General features: G+C 37.0%; 1 protein-coding gene across 4 annotated transcripts in view; it reads right to left on the bottom strand.

Moving 5' to 3' along the window:
- Window positions 1-293: 293 nt before the first annotated feature.
- The window catches only part of U2SURP (U2 snRNP associated SURP domain containing), a 28055-nt gene continuing 4508 nt past the window's right edge, over window positions 294-23840 (bottom strand). For 2 of the 4 annotated variants that reach the window (XM_030227281.2, XM_018912999.3), the window contains exons 8-24: window positions 23412-23623; window positions 22427-22470; window positions 19066-19170; window positions 17813-17879; window positions 17565-17728; window positions 16289-16451; window positions 15706-15785; window positions 14565-14652; window positions 12871-12993; window positions 11803-11959; window positions 11365-11460; window positions 10693-10759; window positions 9513-9675; window positions 5578-5688; window positions 3061-3179; window positions 2073-2240; window positions 294-813 (exon numbers count right to left, since the gene is read on the bottom strand). In XM_030227281.2, the coding sequence (XP_030083141.2) occupies window positions 675-813; window positions 2073-2240; window positions 3061-3179; window positions 5578-5688; window positions 9513-9675; window positions 10693-10759; window positions 11365-11460; window positions 11803-11959; window positions 12871-12993; window positions 14565-14652; window positions 15706-15785; window positions 16289-16451; window positions 17565-17728; window positions 17813-17879; window positions 19066-19170; window positions 22427-22470; window positions 23412-23623 (2066 nt within the window). In that variant the 3' untranslated portion in view covers window positions 294-674. Of the gene's footprint in view, window positions 814-2072; window positions 2241-3060; window positions 3180-5577; window positions 5689-9512; window positions 9676-10692; window positions 10760-11364; window positions 11461-11802; window positions 11960-12870; window positions 12994-14564; window positions 14653-15705; window positions 15786-16288; window positions 16452-17564; window positions 17729-17812; window positions 17880-19065; window positions 19171-22426; window positions 22471-23411; window positions 23624-23840 lie in introns of those variants that run through there. The other 2 variants (XM_030227283.2, XM_030227287.2) reach the window with 2 other exon arrangements.

Genomic DNA, 23840 nt, shown 5'->3' on the forward strand with positions numbered 1-23840 from the left:
AAATATTCCCTGTGGTTAAAATGAAGTCATAGGAAGCAAAGATTTACCTGTAAAGCTTATCAGGGTAGGTACCAGATTGTTGGACTCTTCTTACAGTAAAATCTCACAGCAGGAAAGAAACCCCATCCAATGGATTCAGAAGGTGCCTGGATCTGGAGTCAAACCACGAGAACAGAACAGAGCCACAATGCACTGAACCATCCAGCACCCCAGTCTGAAATACACAGCACTCCCAAACAAACCCTGCACTCCCTTAGGGATCTGCACCACCAGTGGGGCAAGAAAACAACATCTTCATTTTCTGTTCAGATTTTATTTGAAATCTAATTCAAATTGTCAAAGCTACAAAAAGGGGAAACATTTGGGTTATTTCTGCTATGTCACAACATTCTAAAAACAAAATATCACTACTGCCAGCAGATCAGTTACACACATTTCTGATGAAACTTCTAAACACAAAAATGTTTCTTTTGGGAAATAGTCACAATGAAGATATTTTGTACAATATAAAACAATGACAGGTCTACAGATGCCGATACTCATGAGTATACACGTGCATTCACCAAAAAAAAAAAAAATCAGGAATGCTTTTTTGTTTTTAAACAGACTGTTCAGGCACAAAAACAAAACCGCATTTCCAGTAAGTGACAGCATCATAAAAAATATTAACATTGTCAGTGTTTGCTTTTCTTTGACTTCTTGTGAGATCTGTGAGGAGAACGGGACTGAGACCTGGATTTTTTCCCTGACTTTTTAGGGGATCTGGATCGTGATCTTCTTGATCTTTTGGGTGTCCTGGAGCCAGATGGCGACCTGCCAAAAAAAAAAAAAAAAAAAAAAAAGTCAACTATTAATAAAGCACCTTTTCCTGAAGTTATTTGTATCCATTTATTGAGCCAAACGAGGCAGAAAACATTTTCCCTAATCATGAAAGTAACAGGATGATAGCTTGCTTTTGAGAAAAGGCTATTTTTACATTATAAGGCTTCGAGAGTATTGTATTTTGGGCTTAACTTCAGTGCTTAGGACCCCACATGAATGATAACACACTCATGTCAAACCCACATCAGGATCTCCCAGCCTTTCACATAAGTCTCAGCCAGCTTGGCTCTTGTATGAATTGCAGCCTATGTCCACACAGAAATGGAAAACTATGTTCAATTGTGTTACAGTGAAATACTTTTGATTCTCATCAAGCATATTCAGATTGTGATTCAGCCCCACCGAAAGAGAAGGGACACTGAATAAATTTACTGTCATCTAACCCACACCTAATAGATTGATCTAACATAATGAAACCTGAATGAGCATCATATTAACTCTAAAAAAAAAAAAAATCTCAGCTACTTTTCTACTTTTATTTGAAATCCTTAATTATATAAGCACAAGAATACTGTAGTTATGTGGTATGATTTTTTCAACACCATCAAAGGAGTATTCCTCAGCCTGACTGAGGAATTTTATATCAGTAAGATATTCTGTACCTCTAAAAGAAGTGGAAGGTGAACTTTCAAGATATAGCAGCTTTAGCAGAATAATAAAATCTCACCTCAAGTTTAACATTAACTAAATACAAATATTTGTGTCAGAGGTTAGGAAATACCTAGCTTGGAAACAAAACCCCATAAGCAGTATCTGATTTTTTTTTTTGCCTTAAAAAACAAAAAACTACAGGAGTGAGGAGCTTCATGTAAGCTGATCATCAGTGAAAGGCTGCATGGTCACTCCAATTTGAGAGGTTCTATAGAAAGGCTACAGGAATTTTAGGACTACAGAAGATTTATCCTTTGAAAATAAAATGCTAAGAAAGCAGCAAGGTGCTCTGGTTTAAAGCAGCATTTCTTAAAATCACCAGTAAACAGGTAAACAGAACCACAGCTGGTTATCAGGGCAGGAGGCTGTGTGGACTTCCAACCCCAGTGCTCAAAGGCATTAATGAGGAACGTGCACTACAGATCCTGTGAGAGAAAGTACCTGAGTATCAAATGCGCTCTGCTGAAACACCCCCAGGCCCCCAAACCCCAGCCAAACACACCCACCAGCTCCCTGAAACAGAGAAGATACCAGCTCACCTTTTGCCTTTTTTACTGACATCTCTGGGAGAATCTTTGTGTGAGGAGCGGGAGCGGGAGCTCTCCTTGTGGGAGCGCTCGGAGCGTTCGGATTTGGGCGAGGGTGACTTGGCGCGGCGGCTGCCGCTGCTGCGGGACGGGCTGGGGGAGGCGCTGTGCCGCCTCTTCCTGCGCGGCAGGGCAGCCGCGCACACGGGAGGGAAAACACACCGTCAGAACATCTGCTCCCCTCTGCAGGCATTTGCTTTAGCCCATGGCATGTCAGTTACTTGGAAGTAATTAAGGTATTGTAGGCTTTTTATTATTAAAACAAAAAATCAAGTTTAACGTGTGCAACAGATTTTCTCTGCTTGAAACAAATTAAGGCCTGTGAGGCATTTGGTAATAATGATGGTAGAATGGTAAACACATTCTGTCACAGCTCCCTGAAAAGCAAGGCCTTTTAGCATAGCTACACTTAGAACCGTGGCAGAGTCTGGCCATGCAAGCATCAGAAGATCAGTGCCCAATCAGCTACCCCAAGCTCAGCTGTTCAGGATCAGCACTGGGAGAGGAGCACCACTGAAACCACTGCCTATCCTCTGTGGCCAGTCCTCTGGACAGTTCTCCGACTGAGGTACTGCAGGCAATTCAATTCACTGCCACAAGACACTTAACCCTGTCTGCAACTGGTAATCATTTGACCATGCTTCCCCAGGGCATAAATGAGCCAAAGGGCAGCTCTGTTCAAAGGGAAGTGGTACCTCACTTGGGGCAGGGTAAAAATGACAACTCCTTTAACATTTTGGAGCATGTTTCCTTTAACATTTTGGAGCATGTTTTAATAGCCAAAGCCTGGGTTTGGTTTGGTTTGTTGTTTTGTTGGGTGGTTCTGTGTTTTTCTTTTAAAATCAGATGTGTGATACAAGGTAATTTCAAGGCTGCCATTGCCTGCAAAGATACTGCGAGGGTTTTCCTCCCATCCACTTCAGTCCAAGGAGAGCCATACCTCTCTTTTCGTGTTGGTGTACTTTCCTCTTTTTCCTTCTTATCTTTGGACCTGGTCTCAGACTTTTCCTTGTCCTTTTTGTCTCTGTCCCGTTCTCTTTCCATCTCTTTTTCTTTTTCCTAGATTATTAGAAGCATCATGATTTCAGATAAGGTGTGAGTAATTATCAGAGGCAATCAAGCTAATGACAAACAGCATAAATGTGAGCACTGATGGAACACGATCTGAACTAATGGTCACACCCTCCCAGCTCCTCGGGCCCTTCCTCCAGCTTGGGACACTGCACAAACATTTACTGTAACACAAACTAAAACATGAGGGATTTCAGCCTGGGTGAGAAAATCTGAGTATTTAACTAGAAATATACAGTCTTCAGTGTTACAAATTTCAGAGAAATCTTACAGCTGTAATACATTTTCTAACCTAAATTAAACATGGAAGAATTCCAGGAACCTCTTTCTACTTTAAAAATGTGCAGTCATCCATATTAATCCATACTGAAAATTGATATACACTCATAACTAGAAGTTATCTAAACACAAAACAGAAATACAAACAAGATTCTGCAATAACATCTACTCTGTCAAAAGCAAACAGCTATAGTCCATTTCTAGGTATCAACAGGACCACTGTGAGAGAAAATACATCCCCTGAGCACACTGAGTCTGTCTGTCAAACAGAAAATTAACTACAAAAAAAACAAAGCTCATCACCAAGTCTGAACACTGAGATCAGAAGCTGTGGTTTTTAGTACTGATCATTTAAAAAATCAATTCCATGGCAAAAAAATCAACAGATATTCCCTGCATACCCCATAAAGATAAAGAAGGGGTGATTTAGTTCAACAGAAGGAGGGATGGTGGAAAAAAAATTTAAAAAAAATAAAAACAGTAGAAGGAGGGGAGGTAACCTAAGGGCAGGAAATACCAGGACATTTATCCTCATCTAGTCTCAAGTTCTTTTTACTGGGAAAGCTTAGAAGTAAAACCTGAAAGTATCCTTATCCTTACACCTATTCTTACAAACTGCTGTTAAGTATCTCTAAAATCACTGCACTCTCAAGATGTGCCAGGTTTACTTGACAGCATAACTATGTATTTTATTTTGAAAAATAAGAATAAATAGTATTTTGAATAGCTCTAAGTTTCTAGACTCCAAACAATATACAATGCTGCTGGGAAATTACTCTTGGAAAGTTTATTGAAAGTCTGATAAAAAAGAACAACCAGCCACCAAGTTCATGGGAAATGTAATCAGGATCAATATTACATTATTGTTACAAAAACTAGCTTTATTATGGCATTAAAGCAAAAGATTAAGTTAGTCCCTTAACAACAGCGTTACTATTGCTTTAAAGAATGGCTATAAATGTTTCTTTCTTTCTTGAAAATGAAAGAGACAATTATTAAAAATCCAAAATATTGTGAGCTGGTTGAACTAATTCAACACAAGGCATCTAAAATTTTATCAGGACTGTTATTATCAATTTCTGTTTGTTTAAGCTACTGTCTCACCAAGCTTTCTGTGCTTACTGCACAAATCATTTCTTTTCAGAAAACATCAAGAAAGTGGAAAGTTTTACAATACAACTACATTTAGAAAGAAAATTAGAAAAGCCTTATAAAGTCTTAACTGCAAACATCACCTCCAATGTGTGCATCTCCTGCAGAGATCAGTTTACCTAATTTTTAGAAGTCTTTTTCTTCAAGGTACTGTGAATTAGTCAGATATTGAGCACCAAATAATGCAAATAACAAGTGACAGAAAAACCCCTGGTGGAAACTGCTCGTTTGTATTTAACTTCCAAGGAACTGCATGGGTACCTAATTCCATCACTGATCTGTCAGGCTGTAAAACCAGATGAGAAAATCAACTGTCATTTATCCTCCCTCACTACATGCAATGTCCAAAGAGTCTGTTTTTTCATTATGTTTCAAAGGTTTGAGATCACATCATATCACATGTAAGATGTTAACTTTTAAAATCACTCTGACTTCATAGTCCAGAGAGGTCTCCTAAAAATGGTCATGGTATAGAATGAGTCACATTTGGGTGAATGGATGAGCTGGAATTATTCAGGAAGCTTACAAACACTGGAGAATCAGAAACAGATACACTGCTTCAAACTACTCTCTCCCTTCCTTGGGAAGCCTTTAGTGCAACAGATCAATTACTAAAAGCAAAAGGAGAAGTCTGATGAATCTTCAGTTGAGAGCTGTCCCTTTCCTCTCCCACACCAAACAGTTTGCTTCATGCAGTAGATGCAGGAGTGGTCTCTAAGGTTTCTGTACAGCCTATGATCCCCAGCTGTGCAGTGGGAAACACTACAGGACTTGGATTTAAAGAGCAGATTAGATGTATTCTGCAGAAAGCACTGGGACTCAGACATGCAGATTGACATTACAGCAGCATTTTAACAGGAACCATGTGTTGTTATGTTTAAAGCCACCTTACATTCAATAAACTCAATAGAAGCCCATCACAGAATCAGAGGCAAACATAAAGAACAGTTCTTACCCTCTGGAGCAGCTTGTCTCTATAGTGTTCAACCTGTTCCTGAAAACTCTGGCCTGGCTTCTTGGGTCTTTTCCCAGACTCTAACTCATCCTGAAACTTCATCACCTTAAGCTGTGAAAATAATACTGACCATTAGATTACTTGACTTATTATTATCCAGTTAAGCAGGTGGCTGAAAATGAAATTTCCATTACATATAATCTGTATTCTTCTTTCCTTCTATACAAGCTTGTACAGAGAGATACTAAATTTATTTAAACTGGATCAAAGTCACAAAACCATACACTCATCTGCAGGCACCTGCAGTTGTTTACAGACATGGTGAGAACTAAAAATAGAGGGAATTTTTTTCTGTTACTCTACTAAATTCTGTTCCCATCATTAGTACATTGCACCCTTGTATTTCTTGGGTCATTATCTGTTTCAAAATGAAATCATTTACTGCAGGTGTCAATATATTCTTTTAACTTCTCTTGTCTACTTCAAAGTTTCCTTTAGAAAAAGCCTTTTTTTTTCATTTAACCCTGAATGTCAAAATCAAATGACTGACATAATTAGGACATAAAACAATGCACCTCCTCTTCAGGGCTGTTTGCACAGAGTGCCTGATTTGAAAGAACTGATTTTTACTAACATAATACTTTTTCATGTGCTAACAAGCTTAGCAACTGAATTCAGTTCTCAAGTGCTGTTAAATATAACACCAAATTTGCTGCAGTATCCCTGACAGAGTCACAAAGTTAAGCAAATGTCAGAATTTCTCCATGTGGGCTTTTTTTTTTTTTTGGTGGGTTGTTTGGTATTGTTTTGTTTGGGTCTTTTTCTTGGTCTAGATGAACTAAAACCTTCTCCAAGTTGATTCACATCATGAAACTTCACTCACATCTCGTATCATTTGTCAATTCTTTCTTCCTAGTGACAAGTCCTTGTACAAACAATCATTCAAATTTTTTTGGAGGAGAAGGTATCTCTTTTCTGGGGAAGGAGGGAAGAGCTTTCAGGTGTATTTGTCAGCCCTCTTCCAAATGTTCATGCTCTGACCCTCCTGCACATCCCATTCCAACACTGCATTCTATATATGAGTAGATTTTTTTCAGTGCTTGAGCTTTTATTTTTTAGCAAACAAAGAAAGTTGTTTTCTCTTAAAAAATATTTCATTCTTCCATGCTGAAAACACACAAAGGAAAAGACTTTGCAACTGTGTCCATTTTGATTAACTGAAAGGATTCTTATTCTCCAGGTCCTCAATTCCCTAATATGAAGTAGTCACAAAATCAAACTCTACAGGTTTTTTCTTCCCTCTCAAAAATCCAGCAGACTGGATCTAATCAGCCCTTCCCATTACTGACAGAAAGGAAAGGTATCACAAAGTAATCATGAGTATGTTAAAAAACATAAGACCCCAGCAAGGCTAAACCTGTTTTGAACAAGATCCCCTTTCCCTTCAGTTACAGAGCTTATGCCAACATCACATTTTTCATTTCAGTCTCAAATATAAGGGAACAACTTGTTTTGGGGGAAAAAGAAATAAAATAACATTTTAAAAAAGCACTGTTATCTCATACCACAGTAAACTTCTGTCAGCTGTTCTGCTTTCCTCCCTCACTCACAGAGCTTGCTCTATCTGCAGTTGAGCCCCCCTCAGCTGGGGGTATCAGCAGAAAGGTTCAGCAGGAACCCTCACACCACCATTTGTGTTATAATATACAGCAAAGTGCCAGTCTTTCCACATATAGAGAAACAGTTCAGAAATCACTGTTCCTCGGTGTTTTAGGAAAGGCTCTGTTCCTGCTAAATTCAGGAAAGAATTCACACTTCAGAAGGATTAACAGGGGCATGAGGGAAGCAAACAAAAGGTCACTAACTTGCCTCCTCTGATGGCACCAGTCTAATGGCTGAAGCCAAAGTTTGTTTCTTACTTCACTTTCTCCTTCCAGCTAACAAGACTTAATTTATTAACTGTGCCAAGAGAAAGAATTGTCGCTTTATTAATGAATTTCCAAAAAAATGCATGAAAAAAATGTTTTTTAGCTTCCCTGGCAGTCACTGTGTAGACTGTGCAGCTGAAGAACTAAACTTCACCATTTTTTTTGCCAAATATTTTACACAACACTTTTTACTGCACATATTAAATGGCATAATTGTTAAAGCTGGTAATTGGTTGTTTTTTTTCCTCAGCTCCTTTCCTCAAATTTAATAATGGATGTGGGTTTTGGCTGGGATTGGGTACATACAAAGAAGAAACCATGAATGTAAATGCTTTGAAGTAGTACAGGGAGTACTTTCCTGTCAATGACAAACTTGAGGAAAATTTTAAGTACTCCTACATAGTGTCTGAAATGTTCTCAAAAGCAAAAAAAATTTTTCTCCTCTTCAGGCAATTCCAAAAGTCTAAAACCAAAATGGTAATTTACTTATCAAAAAGAATAAAATGCAAGCATGCACTTGAAAAACTCAAATATTTGCCACCTAAAACTTTTACTGACAGAATACACTGCTGAAAGATCTTAAAAACACTTGTGCAGTGTAAAACTGACAATGGTTAAAGCAAATCACTACCTAATCTGCCTCCACAACTGCCAAGATAACGTCTGTAAAACAGATACTCAGTCTGAAAGCAGCTCTTTCCATAACTGCTACAATCAATATTACAGCAACATGAAAATCAGTTTCACTTGTACTTTGATTCGCCTAACATCATGTATTTCCTACAAAGATACTGCCACCATGAGTCAGGTCAGACATAAATCCCATTCAGCTTCTCACATTCAGAATTTATTCACTTAATATGGCTGTATATCAGGAACTATCAAACTGCTGTGCAAAGCAAGAGATTTCTAAGTGCTCAGTGAGAGTCTATTAATTTCGGCAAAACCTGAATAGTTAAAAAGAGGCATATTTAAGAGAAACAACACTTGTGACATTCTACAATATTACTGGCTGAACATCTCAGAAGAATATTATGGCACTTTGCTAATGTCTGATTTTAGCTAACTAGCACAGTATTGCATGAACAGGTAGGCAGCCACAATTCCACCTTCCAAACATTACCCAGATTATAACCTGTCATTTGGAGGTGCTCCAACTGCAGTAAGCATTTAGCAACTTCTTAATATCATTTTAATGCAATGAGCAGAAGCTACAAGAATTCTGATATTCAATGTACCCCTGGGTCTGAATATTGAATACAAGCCAGGAAGTCATGTACAATTTTAAACCTGATTTTCCATGGCAGTGTATGCCAGAAAGGCTTCACTGCTACACGAAGCTCATGCTCAACTCCAGTTCTAGTTACCTTCTCAGTCAAGCACAAGCTCAGAAGCCAGAACAAAGCTGAACAACCTCTGCTGATTAAGCTTAACAGCTACACTAACACTTGTTCTCAGAGAGAACAGGTGAGGAGAGACCAACCAGGGAGCCCTCTGAACTCCATGGAGGGCTTCAATTAAAGTGCCTCCAGCTCCACGACTATGTGGGTTAGCTGTATCTACTTTGTTTGATGGATGAAACAGTGAAAAGAGACACTTTAAAATGCAATAAAATACAGATACTTCAAGGCAAGAAACAGAAAAAACAGGAAAGGTAGAGGACTAAGGCCACATCCAAAAGTTAATCCCAAAAGTTAATTTTCCAAGGGGAGGAAAGTCTAAGGGCATCCAAGCAATCTAAAGTTACAGTGGTACTGAAACAACAGGAAATATGCCCTCTGTTCTTCATTTTTCTTCCTTCATTATTTTAAATGTCAAAACCAGGCAAGGTAAGGGTGTGAACAAATAAACCTTTACAAAAATACACCAGACTACAATAAAATCCACTATATAATAGGACTATAATTATTTCAGTAAAAAACCCCTCCCAATTGTATGTAGAGAACTCAGGGTGGGCTGAGGACTGGAAAGGTACAGAAGGGTGGCACAAAATACCCCATTGCTCACCTCTATCTCTCGGAGTTTGGCACGCTTTTCTTCACTCATTTCTGAGTATTTGACTGATGACTTGGAGTCAGGCATTTCCTCTTTAATAGGATTTGAATACATGTGTTGTTCTTCTGACTTAGAACTCTGTGTGTCTTCTTCATCTTCACTTTCTTCTTCTTGACTTTACAGAAAACATACAGAATTAACTAAGATGTCACAGATCTCTTATGTATATATGAAATGTACTGTTTCTCTTAGTTTCTAGGATTAGTTACTAGTTTTCAAATCTGTTAATTAAGTTTCTAGGATTAGTTACTAGTTTTCAAATCTGTTAATTTAACTTACATAAGTCTGCAGCTACAAATTAGTCTCCATCTAGGAGACAGATCTTTCTCATTTAATTAAACTGTTGGTTTTTATGACTCACACAATTTACACTTTTCATAGAAACAGAGTGCAGAAGAACTAATGAAATTTACAGTCATCAAATACATATCTATCCCAGCTACAAAAGGAAACCCACTCCTTCAGCAGAAGCTCTAACTGCTGTAATGGTGCTCTTTAGGTACATTAAGTTTAATAGAAGAAAAATATTTACTACTTTTGCTTTTGTGAGATAAACCTGAGAGATAGCAGCTGCCCAAAATTATATTCCCAGGCTGGCCACTAGAGTGCTGCAGGACTCCATGCAATGCAGGAAGTATTTACAGCATTAACTAACAGACCCTCTCAGCTGCCTGAAGAGCAAAGTAAAAGACAACTCAAAACCAACTTCTGCTGTCATGGAGGGAGCCTAACAGCATCCAGTGAAAACACCTCTGAACATGACTCACTGTGCTTGTCTCAGCAGCAGAAGGCAGAGGTTTAGATTAATTCATATATACCTGACAGCAAGATTTCCATACTATTACCTTAGCTTTTATTATTTGATGCTGAATTCTCAAATCAGCATAAATTCAACGATTATAGTTAGCAACTCTACCAAAAGATGTAATTTATCATGTTAGGAAAAAATCATGGGGGCTGAAATCATGCTGCACTAAAATCCTAAATTTTCTCCATTTTCTTACTTTCCTACTTTCAAAGTTTCCTTTTTTTTTTCTGCTCATGTAGTAAATAACGTATCTTACAAGGAGTTCCAAAGACACTCAATGGTAGATACATAAGTATGTTTTCATTAGAAAGAAAAAGTATTTACTTTTGAATTTCCTCCTCCTCAGATTCTTCATGTTGGTCAAAAAGCTCCCACTTAGAAGTAGTAACAGCTAGAAGAGACAGAAGTATAATTTTAACAACAAAATAGCTACTACTTAATCTGAAAATTAATATTTGTAATATAATTATAGTAAGAAATACATAGTATATAACATATAATAAGAATTACAGTGTGGTAAAATTTGCCACTATCTAGCACTTAATACAGATTTATTTCACAGAAATATTCAACCAGCCCATTATCAGAATATTTATTATTCACAAAACTATTCACTCACACTGCATATCATATTGGAGTAAATCCTTCAAAAGCAGACAAGAATTTGTCAGTTTGCATACCATTATCTTTAAAACCAAGATTTAAAAAGACTGCCAGCCCCATGCTCACATTTTTGTTGTTTGTTTTCAGTACTTATTCTCAATAAACTGGAAATTACTTTTAAAGGTTGATAGGTTATTGAAGTAGAATAACCATAACAGAACACACCATTTTCCTTTTTGGTTAAAAATTCAGTGAACAAGTTACAAGAGAAAATCCAACTATGTTACAACATGAATCCTATTAGCATTTTAATACAGATCAGCTGAAAATAATCATTACATAAGTGACATTATGCTTTCAGTTTACTTCAGAAAAGATACTTTCAGAACTAACCTTGAGCTTCCAGTTCCGATTCATCCACTGCTTCCCACTTCGAAGGGGCAACTTTAAATATAGGCTCATTCTTTTTTGAGTCTTCAGTTGTATCCACTGGTGGAGAAAGAGACACAGAAAAATAACTTAGAAAGCTTCTCAGAAGTAGAAACCAAAAAGTACTAAGGTAACAGTCAGAATTAAACAATGAAACAGATAATACAATCTTGGTATTTGCAAAGTAAAGAAATCAGGGTTTAAATCCTGCTGTGTAACACCAGAAAACACCTCCTGTGTTTCTGAAGCAATTACTATCTAAAGACAGTAGAGCATATTGAAATTAATCAACATTTTACAAAGCTACATGCCAGATCAATTCTAGGCTGTACTTCTAAAAACTACACAGGAAGAAAAGATCCAAGACTGAAGAATCAATCTGAAAGTTGAAACATTTCGTACAAGGAACTCCATCAAGATCATCATCCAGAGATTTAATTGGGACTCCATCCAGATCATCAATAGGAGCAGCATCAATAGGAATTCCATCCACATCTTCTAGGGGAGCACCATCGAGCTCTTCCTCAATGGGAGCACCATCAAGATCATCTGGTACTTCCTGAAAGCAAATAATATGTCATTATTTCAAGTACAAATCTATATTGCTTTTCTTCACTTCTCCAATTATCAAATCATTTCTTTTTAAAGAAGCACTTTTATAAACACCAAAATCTCCAAATCTACTTCAACAATTTTTGCTATGCAGTACAGTTGCTTATTGTAGTGGAAATAACATAACAATACCTTCCTATAAAAAATTATAGGCAAGAACTTTAGTTTGTCCACAATGTACCGGAAGCTTTCCAATACCTATATTCAAAAGAAGAGCTACAAAGTTGAGGTTTAGCTCAAAACCAGTCAATTAGAGTCAGAGAAATCATACTTCCTTGATATGAGAGTTTCCCAAGACCACTAGAACGAGTAACTGACACAAACAGACCATTCAGCAGGAACACTGATTTGAGGAACACACAAATCATATATAAAGCTGTGTATTCTAACTTGTTAGGCACAGGCACTGTACTTCATATGTGCGTGTTCACCCCCTTTTTCCACTCCAAGAAATCAGCTTTAGTTAAATTATACTGCAGGCGTCCCTCCCACTGCTCTGAGAGGCACCTTTCCACCCAGTTACAATGCCTGAAACTCCACTCAGAACTCAAAGACAGGTATTACAGAGTATTTCCAGCACAAAGGAAATACCTGGCATTCTGTACTAGTCTTTGCTCTGAAACACTTTCACAATGTAACTCCACCACAGCACCTAATCTACAAGCAAGAAACACATGAACAGAATAAACAGTATTTGCTTCTGAAAATATGTTACACCTCTATTTAGGAGCAAGGACTTGGAAGAAACTAAGGCTTATTCACCCTAAAAGAGAGAGCAAAATAATCCTGGACAGATCTACTTTATATTAACACATTTTTTCCCTGCCATCTGCGAGCATCACTCCTGAGGTCACTTACCTCTGTTTCTTTATCTTCCATGATATTTACAAGTCCCAAGAAAATATTCTGTAGTTTGATCAGAAATGGTTCTGGATAGATTGCCCAGTCTTCCCATGCTCGGAAGCATGTCATCACCCGTTGCTAGAAGCAAGAGGAAAAAATAAATGCTAAAACATTCGCATTGAGAAATTGTATGTGATGGGAAAAAGACCACAGAGAACTACTACTGGAGACAACTATTCTTAAGAAGTTCCATACTGAAGTATATTACAACAATTCCATGCTGGGGAAAACTATTTTTCACAAAAATACATACATGGGAACTACATTTTAAGAACTCTCACTTGGGCTTCATTTTCCCTTTAAATTCCTGTTACATTATCCATTTTGGCTGTTGCCAGTTCTACCCTGATAGTAAATTTCATTCTGCCCCAATGTTCGAAGCAGGTGCCTCTACAAAATCTAAGAGAAGACATCTGTTTGTAAAATAAAATAACTGAAGTTAACATTGGCTTACACATATTATTAAACTTTAATTGTGTTCCTACTTTCATTTTATTCTGCCTGGAGAAGAGGAGGCTCTGGGGAGACCTTAGAGCCTCTTCCAGCACCCCAACGGACTAAAAGACACCTGAAGAAAGATTTCTTACAAGGGCAGGTAGTGACAAAAAGAAGGGGGGAATGGCTTTAAACAGAAAGAGGGTTGGCTTAGATTAGCTATTATCAAGAAATTATTGAGTGTGAAGGTGCTGTGGCAATGGCACAGGTTGCCCAGAGAAGCTGTGGCTACCCCACCCCTGTAGTGTTCAAGGCCAGACTGGATGGAGTTCTGAGCAACCAGTTCAGTGAAAGGCACTCCCGCCCATGGCAGGGGGTTGGAACAGGTGATCTTTAAAGGCCCTTCCAAAGCAAATAATTTTATCTTTTTCCTTTTCAAAAAGCATATTTGAAAAGATATGTTTCAGTTCAAGTTTGACACACTATATGTAACTGAAGATGTAGATGTATTAAAGAAATCTGCCTCTCTTTATCATATAATTTAATAAAGTTTTAAAATAGCAGATAACTAAAACTGAGTCTCAGTCTAGAGCAATTGAGAGCAGAAGGAGGACAACCAGGATGAAGATCTTTATTCAGACAAACTAACTACTCTGTAAACTATGTATTTAAAGCTTCTGACTGAAAAACAAAAAGAAAATAAGTGCAGAGGCATCATGAAAAGAGAAGGAAAGGGGTCAAGCATGAGAAGCAGAGAGTATTTGACTTCAAAAACCACTTTCAAGTACCCACGGCCAGACTGCTTATCAGAACTCTAAAATAAAGCCTGACACAAAAAACTGCTTAGAAGTAACTTTATGCTGTTCTGCCCAGGAACTTCTTTCCCACAGTGAGTACTTCCACACAAGTTCACTTCTGAAATCGAAATAGAGATGGCCCTGAACAGTAAGAAAGCTAGAAAGCCTTGTTTGCAATTCAGGTGATAGATAAGATATCCTCTCAAATCCACAACTGTACATCTGCTGGTACACTTCAGCTGGCAGATGCTCATTTCCTTCCTTAATTGCAAGGCTATCCTTGCAAAAGAGGAAAACATTTTAAAGCCTAAATAGGGACCTTGATGTCTAAGCCATCCATGATAGTATGCAATCTCTTGTGCAGGAACATCTATTTATGTGACTTCTATGTCATGTAAATAACAATGAAATACATACCTTGAAATTTTCAGACTGTAAATGGCCTTGTATTGTACGGTAAGTAGCATTGAGATCAGAGAATATCTGACATAATTTTGTTTCAAAACTAGAATTAAACATATACATTTCTTTAGTTAAACTTTGTAATATATGTTTTCTGGACATACACAATTAATGAAAATACCTGGGACACATGACTCAAAAGCACAAGGTTCTGATCCTTACAGTAGCCATGAACTGAACTATAAAGCAAACATGATTACTATATATTAAATCACCTTGGACAACAACAGAACTGTGAAGGGAGATCTTCACATCTGCTGCAGTCTCTTTATACACCCTGAAAAGATTGGAGGACGATAAAAGGAGTTTTACAACCTTAAATAGAATGAAAGAATTGTCTCAAAATTCAATCTGTATTTTTAAAAGATTCTTAGTTATACTTGTATTCAAATTTATTCAGTGAGGCCCTCAATGAAAGCACAGTGAGCAACAGTTGCCTGGCTTCCCTTGAGCTTCTCACAATGTGCAAAAAATAAATCAGCACAACACAGACACACTGCAACAGGAAACATCAATTGCAATCACTAGTTTTGTAACATGCTGAGTATTTCCCACCATGCTGCCCTAACATTAGAGAGACTCCAGGAACTAGACACAAACATTTAATATGACAAAGATACTGTCCCATGGACATTTTTCCTAAATTCTTCTCAGCATCTTAGAAATAAAATGCATAATATCCCCTTATAACTTCTTCAAGGTTTACACCTTCAAAAAGTGTAAGTGTAAAAGTGAAAGTCACACCACCCTCATTTAATAAAAATAAATCTGTTAAAAAATGTACTACTTTGCTTGAACTATCTGCTATACCATATTTTGAATAATATCTACAGCTCTTTCTGTCAAGAGACACATGAGGTATTCTCACCTTTATGGAGTTCCATGCAAGTGGTCCCTTGCATAGGGCAGATCCATTTTTTGCATTACCAACATGCTACATCTTACATATTTTCATGCAAACAGATATAAATACCATCAGTCTGTAATAGCACAGAAAAGTCTGAATTTCCTACAACCACATTCATCCAGAGATGTACATACAGAGATGAATATAAGAGGTTTTTTTTTAACAGCCAATCATCTAAAATATACTTACAATTTTCTATAGTAGGAAGCATTGGCAACTTTAGCTGAGGAGTTGTATAACACATCCGACACCAGATACAATCTTGCGATCTACAATAAAAACAGTCCAATTAAGTAAGTCCAATTTAAATTCTTCTGAAAATAAAGGCATTTTCACAGAAAGAATACAAGACAATTTAAACTATCTGGAAGTACCTAATTAGAATTAAGTGGAGCACAGCTATACTATTAATAAACAGGTTAAGAGGCAATGAACCTCCTGTTATACTGTAGGGTACTAACTACTATAACATATCACCACAGCACTACAAAGGAGAATCATGGCATTCCTGTTTTAATTGTCTCATGTGAACAGACCAATTCTGTTCTTAATTTCACAGTAAGGCAAAATATTACTTACAAGCAACTTCAGAGAGAATAAAAAATATGTAACAAAATTCCACAGGAAGAGATGATACTGAAATTCAAGTCCACACTTCAGTACAAAATCTCAACACTACCTAAAACCTATGAAATAATGCTTGCAAATTACACGCACATGGTGCTGAGTGAGCTCTTCCCCCAAAATAAAAGATTATAGAAAATCTCCCCACCTTCTTAGGAAGAGGAGTCTTGAGGATGGACAATGACTCTGTAATGCAGTCCACAATTTCTTCAGCAGCTTCAGCATTATTCAGACAGAAAACCATTGCATCACCAATGTCATTCTTCCGAGGTGTTAACCCACGCAGAATTTCTTCTAGTTTGTCCCTCTGTCTGAAATACCAGGAATTTTAATAGTTTCAATATGAAATGAAAAGTACTTTTGCCAATTTCCATTTAACAATGGTTTTTTGTTTTTCCATCTTTAGGAGAAAAAGCAATTTTCAATATTTTTATATTCTTTTGCCTGAGTTCTTTAAGTGGTTCATGAATTTATGTGTCCATATTACATAAAGTACAAAAAACTCTCACTTAACTTTTGATTACATACAGAAATCAAGGAAAAATACCTGAGAAATACTTAATTAAGAACATCAGTATCTCTAATAAAGTAATTATTTTTCTGGATTTAGTTTAGGTCTAAACCAAATGGATAAATCTAAAGCATGCAAGTCATTTCTGCTACAGAATAAGAAACACTAGATTCAGAAAGCTAGTAAATAAACAATTCCTTCACATTTTTCTTGACCTCCATATGGGAGAACTTCTTTTTAAAAAGAATCTCTTTTTGAGCCTTTCCAAAAGAAGGTATAAGAAACAAACTGTGTATTAAAACCTACAGAAGCATGACTTTTGTGGTAATTATGATGAGAAGAATAAAACAAAAAACAATTCCACATGTTAGTAACACATTTGTAACAACAGCAGCAAAATCAGGAAAAGCAGGTCTCTATTTCCAGTGCCACAGTCGTGCCCAGTACACTGACACTTCTCAACAAAGAACTCTGATGATCTCTCTTCTCCTGTTTATTAGCAAGAGCTCCCAATTTTAATTTCTGATGAACAGCATCAGGAAGTTTAAGATTACAGCAATGGTTTAGTTTGTGAGGTCATAACGACGTTGAAAAAGATGCTACATATCCTCAACTACAGATAGCAGCAGAAAATGGGGAAAAACTCTCATCTTCCTAATCCCTTTTAAATTAAGGGTTAATAACACTGGAATGAAAGGCTCAGTGATGACAAATCTAACCAAATCCAGAATGTATTTAGCAACAAGTATGACCAGAAGCACTGAGGTGAAGAGACACTTACTCAGACACGTACGTAATACTCTGACAAGTATGACAACTCAGGGGATGACACACTAGAGCTACAAAAACACAAGGGGCAAACCCAGGCAGCCCAGCTAGCAAGGCAGCACCATCCATCAGTGCTGGTACATACTCTTCCTTAAGTGCACCCTTCTTGTTCGGTTCCTCCACAAACGCTTCTGTTTCTTGCTCTTCTGACATCCCATGCAAGTATGGATTCAATGGTGGTGGCCTCCAGAAGGATCCATTTTTGAACATACGGAAGTCTTCTGTCCTCCACTTGGTTGGAGCATCCCCCTATGAAAAAAACGAGAAGTATTTTCACTTTGGTGTTATTTAAATATGCTTGAAGTTATGAAGTATCACGAAAATTCTACTTGCCTGAAGAATTGAATAAAGCTTCCATCTATAATACACATGGGCTGGAGTCTGGTTTTCAAATAAAAACCTAAACCAAAGAGCAAAGAAAAGACACAGAGCATATTACAAATCTTGAACTGTCACAAATTTAAAAGAAGCAATAAAAAAACCCCAACCAAACCCTGTTCAGAATCCCAGCTCAGCTGCAGAGAGAACACAAGGAGCTAAAATCACGTACACCCACAGCATAGTCAAGCAGAACATGTGCAACTGCTCCACACACTCATACACACACATACATGCAATCTGCAGAAAGCAGAGCTTCCCAAAGGCAGAGCACTGCTCAGAACTCAAGAGCAGAACAAACAGGGTCAGAAAGAACAACTGTGCAACCTCAGAGCAAAGCAGAAGAATCATTAGTGCAAAGAGTCACTACAGGAGCAACTGCAACCTCTGCACAAGTGATGCAAGAGCTTGCAGTGGCATAGTGAGGTCATCAAACACTATAGGACCTGAAGTTTTCCACCAGTAAATTGTCTGGCAGAACACTGGCAACATCTGATGGAGGATATGGGGGACAAGCTGCCCATTTTTAGTGGCCAGGATATTTTCACCTTTACACATAAAAATGGAAATTAAGCACTTCAAACTTACTGCAAACAAAACAATGCGAAGAAGTCATTTAGCACTTCCCTAAAAACCTTTTTGAGAGACTGCATTTCACAAGAAATTTAGAAACTGGTCCTTTTATATTCCATTATGGACAAGTGCTCAAAATTCTCAAAACTTCCCTATGTCAGCTGAAGTTTAATTCTATTTTAATTGACATAGAAGAAAAATTACTCCGAGCTCTTGCTAAAGGTTAAAAAATAGGCTCCAGGAAGAGTGGACCTCACATTGAGTTTGTCTGTTTGGGGGAGGAGGGGGATTTTATTTTTTTTTTTTTTAATGTATGCTATTGCTTGCACTGATTGTGAATCCCTCAGAAGAGTATGTGTTAAATGGTATTTACTTGAATATAGAAAAATTCATTACATTGTGTTTGTGTGTACTATTTTACTTATTTATATGAACACATCAGTAACAATTGGAATAAAAGTGCATTTGTCTTTATAAAAGGATAGTACAGCCATAGGTGCAATTTGTAAAGTTTGCATCTGCATATAAACATAGACACAGCAGAAGTCAGTCTTATTAGTATTTTGAGAATGCAGAATATTAACAACAGTGAAAACAGCTGGTGTTATTTGCAAGTGAAGCAATGCAATAAGCACCTGAACATTGGGTTGTTGATTTCTCGGTTCATGATCATGGCTTCGAACATGGGCCCTTCCCGAACCACAAACTCTATCATTCGATGTATCAAAGCGAGCAAATTCCTACAACAACAACACAGTTAAAGAAAAATTGATTCAGACCTAACACTATATAAAACTACACTCCACCTAAGATACTACAACTGTGCAGGAGATTATTTTGCTGTATTGTTAAGAAATCTGCATAAAAGGTAAGGCAACATGGAACATATTATAGCTTTGCATCACTGACACGGGCATTCAAAAATCAAACCATGCCTAGCATTGGTGGAGTGAGAATTTAAGAGACCTCCTTCCTGAATTTCCATGGCTTAGCTACAACCACGTCTTGCTTAGCAGAAACCTGACACACAAATATGGGCACCTGAGGACCAAAGTACAAATAGCTATCAAAAACTAAGCCCTTATCTACATTGTCTAGAATTAAGACTGAAGTGTTAGCTGAAGTTCCACAGGGGAACAAGTGGCTGAATATTTTGCTCAAAATAAAACACACATACTTCTGAATGTTCAATAGAAGCTGAATTCAGCTTTCAAGCTATTCAAGTATGAAAGGAAAAGCAAATAGCCTTCTTGATGCAAAACAGGGCAATGTATTTATTAAATTTAGATCATATATTTTTGGTCCAGACTCGACTACTGGCATAGAACAAAATTGTCCATTTTTTTTGTGTCATACCATCCCATGTTCCTTCCCTCAGACACACAACAGAATTAAATCACAATTTAAAAAAAATAAAAATCTGTATCCCTTCATTCAGCACTACATCCTGAGACAGGCAAGAAGTGGATGTGAAGTGCACATTTTTCAATGCAGAGTCACTTCTAAGCATGCTAACAGGAGACAGTCAGAAAAGCTTTATCAAAAATACTAATAGCCAGTTTCCACCCCTTTGGGGTTTTATGGAAACAGTGTCCTAAGTTTTTAAAATAGATCACCTACATTTAGCAAAAGCTTCACAGCACGTGTCCTTTGAATGTGATGCAAGCCAAAAAAAATACAGATTTTTACATTTTTAAATTTCTTTCTTAGATGCAACAAATGAATACTGGGTTTTAAAATGTAATTCATTAAATTTCCATACAGCACTTTTTTAATGACTAAAATTCCATTAATGTTACATTGTAAAGTTGCAGAATTTTTTATTACTTCTTAGCACTGAGGTGACTATTTTCTACCATGAGTATTCCAAGTTCTGCCACAGATATAATGCACTAGATCAAAAAAAAATCAACTTAAAAAATAAAAAATAGTAATAATAGAATAGTAATAGAATTCTACCCCAGCCATCTGCAATTCAGCTAGGACTGAATCTACATTTGCCTCAAATATTACACAAATAAAATCAAACAGCTACCAGTTCAATTTTCCTGTCTGCTTTTTATAATCCCAGAAACACTGCAAAGAGGACGCAGTTTCCACAATTCTGTAGCCATTTTATTTACAGCAGTGTTCTGAAAGTCTGAACAGCCAGACTCCTGTTAGATGAACTGTATTTGAAAACATCAGCAAGAAAGAAATCTACAAAGCTTTCAAGCTCTGAGCTATTACAGCATTCATTTATTTTAACGTAAATCCAGTGTGATCTTCTGGCTTCCTGCAAATCATCATTGGTTTTCATCTAATTTTTCTTTCATCAAGTAAAATCAAGTTGTGTAAGAGCAGCTTATGCTTGAAGAAGAACATCTGCTTCATAAGACCTCCAATGTATGAAAATAGATTCAACTCATCCCATATTTCAGAGGTTGTTACAGACATTTTGGTATGCAAGATGTGACTACTTGGAAGTGAATGTCTCAGAAAAAATTATTGATTATACATACTCAAGGTTTGCTGTTTACTAAAAAGAAAGAGATGTTAAAAATAGTATTGAAAATTTTAAATCAAAGGAGAATAATTAAACATATTATCCCACTGAAGGCAGTGAAAATTTTTGCATGATGGAATGTACTGAGTAATATATAGTCTTAGCAATTGTCATTGGCAACTTCCAAAATCATCAGGAAAAGAATTATTAGCAGTGTTTTCAAATACAATTCATTTAACATGAGTTCTTATCATACAGACTTTTAAAATGCTACAGTAAATAAAATGGACATGGAAAAATAAAAATTTTTCTCTGACAGCTACTCTGTGAGCACTGTACAGTTCTACAAGTACTTGTTCTACTACTCAATATGTTTCTCGAATCAAGACTCCTCCTGGTTGGTCGCCCCAATTAATCAAGTTTCTACCCAACAAAAATTGTACCATCCTAAAATTCCATCAAAAATACAGTACATTGGAGCATGTACTGACAAGTCTGTTAATGCACTATAACCAGCTCACAAATCTCCTTCTGCCCCCTCCCCCCCGCAAAAAAAAGAAAAAAGGGACTTTGTGACAATTAAAACAGTGTAGTAAAAAACCGATAGTGCATTATTTTAAAAGGTCATTTAGCTTAAGTTGGCCAACAAAAAAAGGTTTTTCAGTTATAATAAAACCACATTTATTGGAGCCGATCGTACCAATGTCTGGTCAAAAACTGTATACTTTCCCAATCCATCCCATGATGTTTTCCTGGTCCCCCGCTGCCGCAGACAGTTCAGCTGGTGTTGCTCACCAAGGCCAATGTCAAAGAGAATTTGGTAATCTTTTGTGCTTCTTTACTTTTAAAACAGTGTTGTGTTCCTATGTTTGGGAAAAGGCTTTAGCTTAACTGAGCAAGAGTATACCTAGACTAGTGCAAAGGTAGGAACAGTGACGGGGACCAAAACAGAAAAATATCCTCGCAATAATACGAAAGTATCTTTTTCAGTGACAAAAATTATTAACTGCTACATTAAAAAAATTAGCAGAAATCAAAAATGAACTGGTTTCGACTGAACTGGTTATAAAATGTACAAGTGAAAAAGAAAAAAAAAAAGGAAAAGAAAAAAAGAAAAAAACAAGAAAAAAGAAAAAAATTAAAGAAAAAATTTAAAAGCCCCCACAGCTGCATTCCCATATGCAGAGTTTTATGTCAGGACTTAGGCTGCATCTGTAAGATAGTGTTTCACCCTAGTGTTCACTTACAAAATTACCCTGCATCTCTTTCTAGGGATCAAATTAAATGCAAAAGTTAATTACTTAAGTCTACCCTCAAAAAAAAAAAACCAAAAACAGTTAATAAGACAAGAATAGTTAGACTGTAAACCACACACATTTCTTTTAAGTGTTATAAAATAACCATTGCTCAGTCAAGCCATTACCTTTTCCACAACATCACCATTTTTTTTTTAAATTCCGAAGGGGAAATTTTCTATATTTAGATCAGTAATAATAAAGAAAAACATGTACCTTTCTGTTGGGATAACCACTTTGACTATGGCTTGCGACAGAGTCTGTATATGAAGTCACATCAGATAATAAACATAGAATATGTGAGTATTGTTAACAAGTAACAAGCAAAAATATACATATGCAATGAAAATACTACACATCTATCACAAACTTTGCAGGCAATCACTGCTGTGAAGTTATAACTAAGCAATTACACAAAATTCAAATGGTTGTGTCAGTGAACCATGAAGGTTCACCAATTGCAAAGTATCAGAACATTCCTGTCAGAATGTACATTGAGGCACTGAATAGGAACTATGCTGAATATATAAGAAAGGAGTTCTTACGTTTATGAAAAGATTCTAAACTATTTGACTTGGATCACGTTGGTATTACTTTATTACCAAGTCTTACAAAAAACAGCCCTGGCATTAAGTGTCATTCAAAGAATCAATAAATTCTTACAAATGTAAATCAAGTTGGTTTGTGATTTCAAGATACTTACCCTTTTATCAGCTAACATTCCACAAAAAGAAAAGTTTGAAAACTGACTCCATAAGTAGCATAAAATACTTACTCAATGTCCAGATTAATTACCTTCTACACAAAATACATCAACTCTTCTAGGGTAAAAATAATGCTACCCAAATTAAAATGTAGGATATTCTATAAGGAAAACAATTTAGATACTGCAATTTGGCAGCCAAGAAAAGGGGGGGGACGTAGGAGAAAAAAATCCAGGGAGCCTGGAGGGGGAAAATGATAGCCAGATTTTAAGCAGCACTGAATTAACCAAGAGCCAATATACTGTACCCTTACACAGACATGAAACAGAGCTTCAGGAATTAAGTAGGTTCCCTTGGGCTACAGCAGGGAGCCAGAGAATTTGCAGACTAAGGGCTGCCAAAGTCAGCCTGAACAATGCAAATCTATGAAGCCATTGAAATACTGTCACAGATGTAGTACTTAACAATGAGATACGGCCCAGGGTACTGTAAGTTACCTTCTCAAAATCCTCCTTGTTTTTTGGTGGTGGTAACATTGGAGCATTAGGATTCTTCAACCTCTCCCTAGGCTGGGCATTGAAAGGCAGTCCTGACGGGGGCGGCGGCAGGGTGTGCTCCATCATGGAAGGCGGAATGTAGATGGGATGTGGTGGGATAGGTACAGCTTTGCCCCAGCCCAGCTTCATTTCAAACGACATTATCATCTTGCCTGAAAAAGTGAAAAAAAACCCTTTAATACCATGATGTTACAAACTGGTTCCGCATCACTTGAGATTTCTCCTCGCGACGTGCAACATTTAGGTTTGCCTGCTACAGTTTACCTTTTGCTTACATTGCTGATTACTGTTATTACATCTACTGGACTACAACATAGGCAAATGAAGGCCTATTACACAAAATGTTTTATGACTCTTCCCCCAATGTCT

The sequence above is a fragment of the Serinus canaria genome, chromosome 9, assembly GCF_022539315.1.
Source record: "Serinus canaria isolate serCan28SL12 chromosome 9, serCan2020, whole genome shotgun sequence".
NCBI lineage: Eukaryota > Metazoa > Chordata > Aves > Passeriformes > Fringillidae > Serinus > Serinus canaria.